The sequence below is a fragment of the Panicum virgatum genome, chromosome 4K, assembly GCF_016808335.1.
Source record: "Panicum virgatum strain AP13 chromosome 4K, P.virgatum_v5, whole genome shotgun sequence".
NCBI classification, from domain to species: Eukaryota; Viridiplantae; Streptophyta; class Magnoliopsida; order Poales; family Poaceae; genus Panicum; species Panicum virgatum.
In genome coordinates, this window is record NC_053139.1 from 9177641 (window position 1) to 9190642 (window position 13002).

The following is a 13002-nucleotide window of genomic DNA, read 5'->3' on the forward strand; positions in this document are numbered from 1 at the left end:
CTATTTGCAGAATCAGTCGTGGAACGCATCGAACGACCCTCCTCCGGACCAGAACTCGCCGGCGGTCCCGTGGCAATCTTGGCCACCCCCCCTCCACCTGACCGTGAGTGATTTGTAGTACCCTACTGGACTTGTGATGTGATGGACTTGTAGTACCCTTGTGGACTTGTGATGTGATGTGATGTGATGTGATGGACTTGTATTCGGATTCTATCTATGTGATGGACTTTCAGACTCGTTTTATGTGATGTGATGGACATTATCTTGTGTTATTTGTATTGATGCTATTGTCGCAATTGACAATTATATATTTGTCGTTATAACTGCCTGTAATGACCCCTGCACTTATATATATATTTGTTGTATTTGTATCGAAAACAGAGAAAAAAATAGACCACTTTGCCGAGTGCTTAAGCCAATACACTCGACAAAGTGGCCTTCCACAAGATAGCACGACAGTACTTTGCCGAGTGCTAAAACCCTGGCACTCGGCAAAGTTTCAAACGTTTGCCGAGTGCCAGGATCCAGCACTCGGCAAAGCGGCCATGTGGCGCCACCCCAGACGCCGACACTCGGCAAAGTGCCGGCCCAGGGTGGCGCCACGTGGCTGCTTTGCCGAGTGACAAGGCTCTTGGCAAAGTCTTTGACGAGTGCCCGAAATTCGACACTCGGCAAAGATCCCTTTGCCGTGGGAGGCTTTGCCAAGTGGCGTTTGCCGAGTGTAACACTCGGCAAAGAGTTCGCCGAGTGCAAACTGGCATTTACCGAGTGTAACCGGCACTCGGCAAAGCCAGTGAATCCGGTAGTGAGTGTTATGTCGTTCTCCTTTGAGAAGACTCTAGTTTAAATCACACGCCCTATCTTGTATTAGGTTGTATCTTCTTTCTTTTCGTTTTATTACAACATCAATTGTGTTACGCTATTAGCCATTTCTATTTTTCTTATAGTTTTGAAGCGAACTAATTTCCTTATTTTATTATTTTTTATAAAAAATTATGTATTAACTTCAATTCAGTTTTCTAAAATTCATGCTAGCTGCAACTAACATACGAATGCGATAAAAAATATTTAATATTTATTTATGACTACACCAAACATGAAATAGTTACCTCCTTTTTTGTTTACTTGTTACCAATGACTTATGTAGCAACAATGATAATTTATTTTTAACAAAATAAGATAAGATTTACTCTCTCCACTCTAAATTATAATTTCTCTGACCAAATATTTGACCACTCATTTTATTCAAAAAATTTGTGCAAACGTAGTTAAATTTAAGTCGTTATATTCTCGAAGAATTTTAATTAATAAAGCAAGCCACAATAAAATAAGTGATATTTTGCACAAATTTTTAATAAGACGAGTAGTCAAATTTCAAGTCAAAATATTCAAGCGAATTATAATTTGGAATAGAGGTAGTATATACTTCAAAAATATTCTAACCTAATGAACAATGTAAGCCCAGAATTGGAGATATTATATACTAATGAAAAATGTAAGACATTATACTTCTTTTGACATATCCGTGCGTGCACATAAACGCACAAATGGGCGAGTTTTATTGACGATGTTGTCTTATTCATCAATATAACTTCTCCATACAATGCGATACATGATTAGTGTGATATGCTTGGGCTAATGGAAAGTTGTGTTCGACGACGTATACGATGACCAACTGCCTCATCATGGGCAGAATGTGACCTGGTAGTTGCTATTGCCGCTGCAAGCATGGGTCTTGGTGCTATCGTTGGGGAAGAGGTAGGCGTGGGGGCAGCTAGAGCTCCTGCACACCAGGCCGACGCCGGTGCTGCAGGAGAAGGCCATGCCCAGGTTATAGCCGTCAATCACTGAGATGTCGTAGAAGTCCTGGTTGCTGCCGCCGCCGATGGTGAACTCGGCCAGCGTCAGGGGGGGCTGCCCGGAGAGGGTGCAGGAGAGCGCGCCGGCGCAGTCGCCGGTCGCGCACCTCCCGCTGTTGCCGTTGAAGGAGCAACCCGTGCGACCGCACACCCTGCCGGAGCTGGTGCCGGCAGGCACGCCGAAGGTCCACGTCCCGCCCGGCCGGGTTGAGCTGCGTGCCGCTGCCGACGGGGGTGGCCGCTGGCCACACCGTGAAGCCGCAGTTGTTTCTCACGGTGAAGGTGGCCGCGTGGGTGCCGGCTGCAAAGGCGGCGATGAGAAGGAAGAGGACCGACGAGGCAGCCATTGATGCTGCTTCGTTTTTTTGTTTTTTTGGTATTTGGATGATGTTTTAGGTGGTGAAATGGTTTGTGTTGTGGTGTGCTAGGAGGGAGAGAGCATGCGTATTTATAGGTGGCCAGGAAGGACGAAAGGTTAGAAAAGTAAAGGCTAGCGAGATGACAGAATTGCCCCCTGACTGTTGGACGACAATGAGATTTGAGATGTGCCAACTGAAAATTGACATATGGTATTGGTTTTCCGTGACTACTCTGCCGACGAGCCACAAACAAGCAAAAGCTTAGCTATCTGTGCTGGCAAGAGGGACTCTTTATTTGACCTCTACGTACCACACAACTCACTCAAAACTTTAGCTAGCATTATAGTTCAGCATTGCTCCGATCCTTGCATGTAGACTCGTGGAGAGAGTAATCTATTTATTACAATCACAATATATGCCTTATCTCAACTTGGAGCTTGATTTTGTAACAGATTCTCCCCACCATACTCAACTGTGGCCGGCCTATTTTATTCGACGTGAGCTACACTAAAAACCAGAAATTTGTTGCGTTGCCGTGTTATGTAATATTTATTGGAATTTTTCTCAGATGGTTGTTTCATCTAGATGTACAGTACAAAAAAATTTAATCCAACTTGACAAGGACAACACACATAACATCCAAATTGTCAGATGGTTCGGTTCGTCTAGACGAGCTGAAAATCTCAGTCTATATATGCCATAATAAAAAAAAATATGACATACAAGGACTCGAGGAGTAATTAGCATATTTTGTGGTGCTATGTTTCTATATATATATATATATATATATATATATATATATATATATATATATATATATATATATATACACACACACACACACACACACTACCTCCGTTCTTAAACATGTGACATTTAGGACAAGCTAATATAATAATTAGTTTAAACATGAACTAAATTGGTTTATCCTAAATGTTATGTATTCGAGAACGGGGAAATTAAATAATTTGTTGATCCAAAAATAGCCATGAATCCACACCGTCAAATTGTATCCTTGATCTGAGCATCCCATCGTGATAAAATTTGTGGAAAAATGTGGCTAGCGGACAAGTCCACAAGTCAGCAGTCCACCACCATGTGGAGACCAAAAGCTGGTGGTCGCCGCGCATGCATGCATGTATTCATGTCATTTTCCATCGGTGCATGTGCATATATATATATATGCCCAATTATACATACACATCGACTCTGCACAATATACTCATATAATTTTTCTCAAAAAAATACTCATATAATTATTATATATTAGATGCTCGGTCCTTGCGTTGGTATATCTTTTTTTAGCAATGCGATGGTATATCCTACACCTACAGGCATACATGCATATATTGTTCAATCCATCTTTTTTTAAAAAAAAGAGTTGTTCAATCCATCTCAAATATTAATTTTCATAATAGAAATATATCTTGGGCCTAGAATACTCCCTCTTGCGACATGGGGAGGCTATATATCGATATCAATCGAGATTTGTGCTACTCCCTCCCCCGTTCCAAATTATAAATCATTTTAAGAATTTTTGGAGAGTCAAAGTTTTTCAAGTTTGATCAAATTTATATGACAAGATAATAACATTTTAATATCAATTAAGTATCATTAGATTCTTTGTTAGCTATATTTTCATAGTGTGCCTATTTGATGTCATAAATTTTTATATATTTTTTCTATAATTTTGGTCAAACTTTGAGATGGTTTGACTCTCCCAAAATCTTGAAATAACTTATAATTTGTAACGGAGGGAGTATTATTCAATGACCTGTGTGGCCGCTAGTTTTATGTAGCAACATCATTATATTCAGCCCCTTCTTCGAAGCCTCCAAGCTAGAATTGACTGTTTCCTCACAATGCAAGTGTGTGCGCCTGCTTTCTTCTGGTGTGGGATCGATCGAGCTGGCTTGATTTTTTTTTTTTGACTGCCTCTCAACTGGGTACAGCTGTAGTATCTGTTCAAGTACTACTACACACACCTCACGCACGCACGCACCCACCCCACACACTACGAGTACTCAAACAAACCTACAACTACACTCAGACTGGACCGTGTCCTTGAAGAGATCACCGGAACCATCCATGGTGCCGTAGACGACGGGCACGTCGTTCTCCCTCTGTGGCTCCACACGCGTGAGAGGCTGAAGATGATATTTAGGGAAGCTACTGTTCCCGGTGGAAATCACGGCCGAGCAGCGCTCGAACCGTGACCGGCTGCTCCGCAAGCGGAGGCACAAGCCGCCCGAGCTAGCGCTCGGATCCGAGCTGGCTTGATTGAGCCAACCAGTACACGGTGGTCTCTTCCTTGGGCTAGGCCGGGTACACGGTTCCCTGAATGAAATCGTACGATGGGCCTCATAAGCGGAAGGCCCGCTCTCCTTATTGGTCGTCCGCGCCGCGCACGGGGCGTCTTTTTTATTTTTATATTTTTTTTAAAAAAAAAATTACAGAAATATATTTTTGGTTTTAGATTTTACAGTTCTGTACCCCTACCGCCCGGCAGGGGGGCGTTAGAGACCTATATATAAATAAAAATATTTTTTTTTCGCAGAGGTCCTTGGCGGGTGATTGCCGCCCCCCTGCCTGGCGGCAGGCCAGGCCGGGGGGGCCTGCCGCCCGGCAGGGGGGCGGCAAGCACCCACTCCAAATATAAAACTCAGCCCTTTTTCTCGCGCCCTCATTTTCTGCCCACGAGATCCAGAGAGGGGAGAGGGAGAGAGGAGGGGGTGAGGGAGGTAATTCCACCGGCGAAGCCCTGCCGGATTTTGGATCCGAACCGCAGGTAACCAATATTTGGGCAGGTCTACTTGCAGCTATAAGAGCTTCGGCGGTAGGCCCCCTGCCGCCCCCTGCCGGGCGGTAGGGGTATAGAACTGTAAAATCTAAAATCAAAAATATATTTCTATATTTTTTTTTGAAAAATATAAAAATAAAAAAGGCCCGCGCACGGGATCGAGGCAAACAAATTTTCCACTTCCGCTTCCTATCCGGCTGTACAAAGGTGCCCCGCAACCCTAATTCGCTTCCAAACTCCCGGCTGGGGCTCTCCGGCGAAACCAACAACGCACGCCCCTACACTGCTACACATTCCAGCACAAGCATCGTCTTCGTCGACTACAGGTACGAACGCGAGCTATTTTCTTTTTCTTTTTCTTTGTCTTTTTTTTTTTGCCTATCTCTACTTCTAGCATTATTAGTCCCATTCGTCTTCATCAATCGTGGTGTCAGTGATCACGTAGCAGCTAGGGTTACGGGAGTATTTTGCTGCTTCAATTGGTGACTTTATTTTATATTGGCTATTGATTGTCATATACTACTCCTTCCATAACAAATTATATATTATTTTGGCTTTATTAGATTTATAGATTTTGTTATGCACTTAGATATACCATATGTCTAGATGCATAATAATATTATTGCATCTAGTAGGAAAGCCAAAACGATCTATAATTTGAGATGGAGGAGTATATCTTAAATAAAAGCAAGGCAAGGCGTCCAAAATTAGCATTAGCACGTGCTGTTAAATCTAGTTGCTGGTTGAGATTAACGGCTGCGTGTTCTGTTTTGCGATGGATCGATCGGGTCTTGATGCATTCTAGCAAATCTCAAGTATCCGCTATAGCTTGCGCAATGTTAGATTCTTCTATTGGCTGGTTCGGCGGCATTCGAATTTTCCTATTCCAATATTCCAATACAAGGTAGTGTTCGGCAAGTTGAGAACTGCATGTTAATATTCACTTTAATATTATTCATTTTATCGCTTCAATAATGTACTACCCAACTGAGTGAACCATACATATGTTGAAATTGATCTCCACCAGTTGGCCCAACGGCCAACTGGTCCCTTGACCTCGCGCCCTGATCGGGGGCCCAGCCCAAGACGAGGCTGGTGGGCCCCCGTCGCGCAACCTATAAAGAGGAGGTGGGGACTGACGGCTCAATATACGAGGTTCGCCTGCCGCCACTATTCCCCACCTCAAAACCCAAACCCGATCAGAGAGGGAGGCTGCAGCGGCGGGAAGCGCCACCATGTCATCGCCGGAGCGCCGTCACCACCGCGTCGCCACTTCTGCACCACTCGTCGCTGCCAGTGTGCAGTCTCCATCGACAGAACCAGTGAGGTGAACAACCGTGGTGGAAAGGTATGTGAGATAATGAAAAAATTCCTTCTGATCTACTCCTAGACGGTCCTATAGTTTTAACAATGGTATCAAGAGCCTACTCTAGCGAGTAGATCGAGATGGAGAAGGATTCGAACTCGAATCGACAAAGTCAAAAGAACAGCAAACCCTAACCCTAGAGTAAAGATAGGCGGCCGGACTCACCTGGGTCTCGGCGCGCCTCTCACCGCTGGCTACCGTCGCGCGGGAAAGTCCTGCGACGCCGCTCGCCGGGGTGCGGCCAAGAACAGGGCCGCCGCTCGCCGCCGGGACGCCGGGGCGCACGCGAGCGAGCTCCAAAGCGAGGCGCCGTCAACGGCGAGCTCGACGGTGGCGCGCTCACCCACCGGCGAGCTCGCGCGCCGGCGAGCAAGCCGCGGCGCCGCTCCTTCATCATCTCCTCCGCGGCCACCATGGCCGCCGCCATCTCGTGGTACAGAGAGAGGGGGAGTGAAAATGTTCTAGGGTTTCGGGGGGGCGCCGGCCGGGTTTTATCCCGCGAGGGACGCGGCCGGCCGTCGGATCAGATCCGACGGCCAGGAGCGGTCGCCGCCGGTCGGGCCACATTCGGCCCAAGAGTGAGCCGAGCGCGGGCCGATTTTCCGGCCCAGGCCCACGATGCGCCCTGGGCGCGGGGGGGGGAGTGTCACGCGCTGCACGGGCCGTGGGCCGCATTCGCGGCTGGGCCGGCTCCACAGTGATGATTTTCAATGTTTGGGCCGGCTCCACAGTGATGATTTTCAATGTTTTTTCTATTTTTTCTGAAGCATTTTCTATAGAATTTTGAATGAATTACTCTATAGTTTGATCTCTATTCAATTTTGCACCAACTGTATATTGTTTAGAGATAAAAGTTCACAGTATTGCTTCTGAAAATAGAAATTTCAACATGTTTCCGCTGCAAAGTTTAAATAGTTGCTCTTTACTTTAATTCGAACCAACGAGACAATTAAAGTTTAAGAGCATGATTAAAGAGCTTATTTTGAGTATGTTTTGTACAGTTTTATCTCTATTCAATTTTGAACCAATGAGATAAATTGATTAGAGAGAAAATGAGTACAAAGTACAATTAAAGAGTACAAAGTATTGTATCTATAAAGAAAAGGTTTTCCGCGGCTACAATGATTTTATCTTTCAATTAAGTTGGAACCAACGAGAAGATTTAATTGGAAGAATAGTTTAAAGGTCTTAAATGGGTTTTTCCTTGTGGGTCAAAGACACATTTAAAGCTTAAAGTCTCAGAAAAGCTTCTACTGTCTTAAGTTAAAGTTAAGTTTTGACATCATTTCGCCAATTGAAGTCTCAAGAATGAGCATTAATTTGTCCTTACAACAGGTATCATAAAGAAAATTCTCAAAGAAGAGAAATTTAAAGTTAATTATAGTATTGTTATTTTCTGACCAACGTTGATGATAACAATATTACAATTTTATGAGTCAGCTTAAAGTTTAAAGTCTTTTATAAATGTTGCATCAAAGTGATTAATACATAAAGAACTGCTGTTAAAGTAAAGAAATGTATTTTCTTGTTTCCGTTGCAATAAAGTTAATCATCCTCTAATTAAATACGAACCATCGGAAGAATTTAATTTTGAGGAATAGATATATGGTTTCAAAGTTTATTGTGTTTTCCATACATTAATTCTGTTTCTGCCCAACGGTGATGCGATTTTAATGTAGAGGAAAGATGTTTTATTCTATTTCTGCCCAACGGTAATATAGAATAGAACTTAAAGTTTTGATTATTGTCTTTTCAGACAAAGTTTTGCATGTAGTCCTTCTTGTAGGGACAAAAGAAAATGAACTGGGTAGTTGTGACTCAGGAAGAAAGAAAGAAAGTCATTGCATCATAAAATATATTCTCTGCAAAAGAATGGCTTAAAAGAAAAAAAGTACTCATGGATATTGATCCAAGAAAAGAAGATAGAGTAATAAGAGTTCAGTTTGAGAAATGTCTCTTATGTACTTTCTATCAAAAAGAATTTTATTTTGAGTTCAGTCAGAGATGCAATAAGGCATGCACAGCTAATTTGACCAACGTCAGAATAAGCACGTGTGTCATGGAATATTCGGATTAATTTCTGAATTATTGATTGAACACGATCTAATCTTGGCATTTATGTCCAGGAAGAGTATGGAATAATACCCGCATTGCGGTTAAAATTGGTATAGTTTTATCTTGCATGGCAGGAGAAAGTTGTGATGACTCATGTGCTTTTGGTGCATCCCATATTAGGAGAGAACTTTTGGAGTAACTCTTATGCTATTCTAAAATTGATCGGACACTTCTATTGTGTCACAATGATCAAGCACTTAATGAGTTTAAGAAGAATGGAAAGTTATATACGAACCTCAAAATAAGGATGATATGCGAGCGTGACTCGCTAAATTATTGGTCATAAAGGACTTTGCTTACTTCTCGAAGTAAAATGTGGAAAAAAGTACTCCCATACAAATTAAGAAATTACTTTGTCCTGCATGACGTAATTATGTGGATGAAGTAATAAAAGTTTCCCCATTCATAAGAGTTATGAATAGATTTCGAAATGTGAAACAGTTAAGAAAGATACTTCCCTGCACTTTAGATAATGGACAATATGATGCATACTATGCATTGAAAGCAAAAGATGATCTATCAAAAATAAATGTGACCGCAAGGGGGAGTACAACGGTCACTATATTGATACCCCCATATCAAGAAATAGCTAAATTCCAGAACCTTTTTACAGTTCCAAAAGGAAGATAGTGAGTTTGCCAGTATTCATATTGGACAACCCTCAAAGATAGTAAGACGGTGCTTTAGAGCATATATAAAGTGAACCCAAACAAGAGATTTACTGATATGCCATTTTTACAGAAGATGGAATAATCTGGGGGAGCATGCTATGTAGATACCTAAGACTTGAAGAGAAGTTGGAATGTGTGTCCACTTCGATGATTCAAGAGCAATAAGTTTCTCATACTTGTTGATGTTGTATACAACACCTGTTGTTAACCTCAATAGAAGATCAATCAATAATTTAAAGAAGAGTCTTGTTATGCAAGAGCCTATAGAGTCCATTGCCTTTTGGCAAAGAGTAACAACAGCCCCATATAGAAAACAATGTGCCAAGTAAAGAAAATCAAATGAAGGTTGATTCCACCTCAATAGAAGGCGTCACTAGTATTCCATGGGTTGAGTCCATGGACAAAGGAATGGTTCCTAAAAGAGTCATCACAGTAGGTTGTAATGGACCTACAAAGAGGAATGTGACTCCAGAGAGAATAAGTTGATGAGAACTTTTCCAGTCTCATGCAAAGGATTCTAAGAATCATAATGACGTTAGTCGCGCATTATGTTTTGGAATTATATCAGATAGATGAAATGTTTACATGGCACTACCTAACGTTTTGTCATGAAAAGAAAAGAATATATATGGGATACCACAAGAAGAAATCCATTTATGGATTGAAATAAGCCTTGAGATGGTGGTATCTAAAGTTCATTAAAATGGTGAGAAAGTTTGGGTTTTAAAGGAATTAAGGAGGACAAAAGTTTTTAAGCGAAGTTAAAGAATGGGGAATTTGATTTCAACAACTTAAAAGAAGATAACACCATACTTATTAGTGGTGGTGTTAATCTGACATTATAGATAAAGAATTTTTGTCCTCAAGTTTTGATCTCGGTGATGGGTTTTTGATTCTAGGAATTAAAACTCACCGAGATAAAAGAAAGGGGTATTAAAGCTTTCGCAAATGCATACTTAGAAAAGATTCTAAAAGAAATAAAGTATGCTTGCGAGCAAAGCTGTGCCTGTTCCTTATGGTCAAGGGTAATAGTTATGGAACTTTAGTGTTCCAGAAACCAATGTGAGACAGATTAGAAGGAAATAGTTCCATAAGCTTCAGCTGTTGAAAGCTTTATGAGCGCGCAAGTAAAGAATTTACCCTGACATAGTTCATGTATCCGGGTCATTTTGGCAAAAGTTCAATCCAGATATAGATCACTGAAATTGAAATTGAGAATATCGGCCTCATGCTAAGAAAGAAATAACTAGTGCTCTCAAAGGGTTGTGAGTACAAAAGTAGAGCTTGTGAAATATATAGTGAAATCCACAATTGTCGCTAACTTTCACACTTGGAGTTTTTGTGTGGAAATTCTCCAAAATTAAACAATTAACATCAATGTGATGCAAAGACATGGTATAGCATGATACGAGGCCGAGGGACAGGCAAAATGGTTAAAGGAACCTGCACCCGGAGTTTTGATAATGGTTGACAACAGCGATAACTATTTAAGTAGTTTGCTCCTATGACAACGAGTCAAGTGTGGTGCCAAACACATTGACACAAAGTTATACGTTGTAAAGGAGAAAGTCCGAAATTATGTTGAAATGCGTTGAGTAAAAGAATGACAGACATGTGTTTGTGGATCCACTTATTAAAGGCTTGCCGCCCAGTGTGAACAGAGAACACACAGTCGACATGGGTTTATGGTATAACCTATATTTTCCGGATAATAAAGGGCCCCAAAGTTAAAGTATCTATTTCAGAACAGAGACATGTATTGTAGCTGTTGAATCTATCGGCAACCGACTGTGATGATGAAACTGCTCTATGCATTAATCTGTAATGAAATATAAAAAGAAGTAAAAGATATGAAGGTGAAAGTATAAGAGGAGATCAAGGGGGAGAATGTTGGAATTGATCTCCACCAGTTGGCCCAACGGCCAACTGGTCCCTTGACCTCGCGCCCTGATCGGGGGCCCAGCCCAAGACGAGGCTGGTGGGCCCTCGTCGCGCAGCCTATAAAGAGGAGGTGGGGACTGACGGCTCAATATACGAGGTTCGCCTGCCGTCACTATTCCCCACCTCAAAACCCTAACCCGATCAGAGAGGGAGGCTGCAGCGGCGGGAAGCGCCACCATGCCATCGCCGGAGCGCCGTCACCACCGCGTCGCCACTTCTGCACTGCTTGTCGCTGCCAGTGTGCAGCCTCCATCGACAGAACCAGTGAGGTGAACAACCGTGGTGGAAAGGTATGTGAGATAATGAAAAAATTCCTTCTGATCTACTCCTAGACGGTCCTACAGTTTTAACAACATGTTATTTCAATGATTGCTCAAGGCTTAACTTTGTATCCTAGGCTTTATGTTTTGTATAAACAATGTACCGAGGTGAGTGAACCATGTCCATGTTATTTTATTGATTATGCTGCCAGACTTAACTTTGTACCCTATGTTTTACATTAACCAATGTATTTAAGCTGCAGTAGATTTCTACTGTTCTTGCTTCTACTGTTTTTTTAACGTAGATAGCTGGTTCTTACTTCTGCCACCTGTGGAAATGTTGTATAGCTTGTAAATAATTAAAAATTGTATCAAAGAATTTCTTTTGGCCTACAATAAAAGTAATTGGTGATGTTTGGTGTGTTCATCCAGGATGCAGATCTTTGTGAGGAGCCCCAGTGGCAGGATGATTTCCCTCTGAGTCTACCCTGATGAAACATTGTATGATGTTAAGAAGAAGATTATGGAAAAACACAACTTTGTGTTCAATGGAGTGCAGATGGAGGATAACCATACTACATTGGCTGACTATAGCATTCAACATCAATCCACGCTTGACCTCTTGGAGAAGATGCAAATCCACATCAAGGAGACACTACAAGGCTTGACCTTCACCGTGGATGTCGACAGTTCAGATACTATCGACAACATAAAGGACAAGATTGAAAACAATGATGGCTTTCCCAAGGGTCGACAGTGCCTTATCTTTGCCAACGAACAGCTAGAGGGAAAGCGCACCTTGGCGGAATATAACATTTGCAAGGAGTCCAACCTTCTCCTTGTCCTCTACCCATGTCGAAGAGGCAGTATACTGATCTTTGTGAAGATGCTAACAGGAAACACCGTCACTTTTAAGGCCAAAAGCTCAGATACCGTCAACAGCATCAAGGTGCAGATCTATGAGATGAATGGCATCCGCCCCATACATCTACGCATCATCTTTGATGGCCGCCAGCTGGAGGGCTCGCGCACCCTAGCGTACTATAACATTAAGAATGAGTCTACCTTACACGTGATGCTTCGCCTTTGTGGTTGCTGAGACTGATGCCATGTGTTGTCATCCAACAAGAGTTCTTGTGTTGAAGTTCGTCTTGTTTCTTTTTCTTCTTTCTACTAGCCGTGTGTTACCAGTAAAACTACCATTAATTGCAGGTCGTTAGTTTGCTACTGTCTTCTTTCTTTTGCCCGTAGCTTTTTGTGTTATCGTCCGTAAAATTTTCATTGTGGTAACATTAATGTGTGAGATCTTTGCATCATCAGTTGATTCTCAAATCTTGGTCCTGATGTACGTCTAAACTACTGAACTGCTCACTGTTTTGATCATATCTCTTGATTTTCTTAACCAAATGTAGCAAGTAAATACATCTTAGACATCTACACAAAATTTCCTACAACTTTCATTTAAGCAGTCGGGTCGAAATCTGGCTATAACCTAGCAGAAAATAGATGAAAGGTTCATGCGCACATGTTTCCTATCGTGACAGCAACAATGTTTTGAGGATATCTCCTAAACTGCTAATCGGATTGGAATGAAACCAGCGTCGTTGTAAAGACATCGATGAAACCTACAA

The 13002-nt window shown here is 42.1% G+C and overlaps 1 protein-coding gene and 1 pseudogene across 1 annotated transcript; one reads left to right on the forward strand and one right to left on the reverse strand.

Annotated features, from left to right (window-relative positions):
• Positions 1-1458: 1458 nt before the first annotated feature.
• On the reverse strand, positions 1459-2263 carry LOC120704685 (annotated as a pseudogene).
• A 9667-nt stretch (positions 2264-11930) lies between these two features.
• On the forward strand, positions 11931-12470 carry LOC120701857 (polyubiquitin 11-like). Its single transcript, XM_039985668.1, has one exon. The coding sequence runs from the start codon at positions 11931-11933 to the stop codon at positions 12468-12470; it is 540 nt and encodes a 179-aa protein (XP_039841602.1).
• The last annotated feature ends 532 nt before the right edge of the window (positions 12471-13002 follow it).

Bases quoted from the DNA above. Each gene is read 5' to 3' on its own strand.
- LOC120701857 (XM_039985668.1), top strand. From the start codon at position 11,931: ATGGAGGATAACCATACTACATTGGCTGACTATAGCATTCAACATCAA.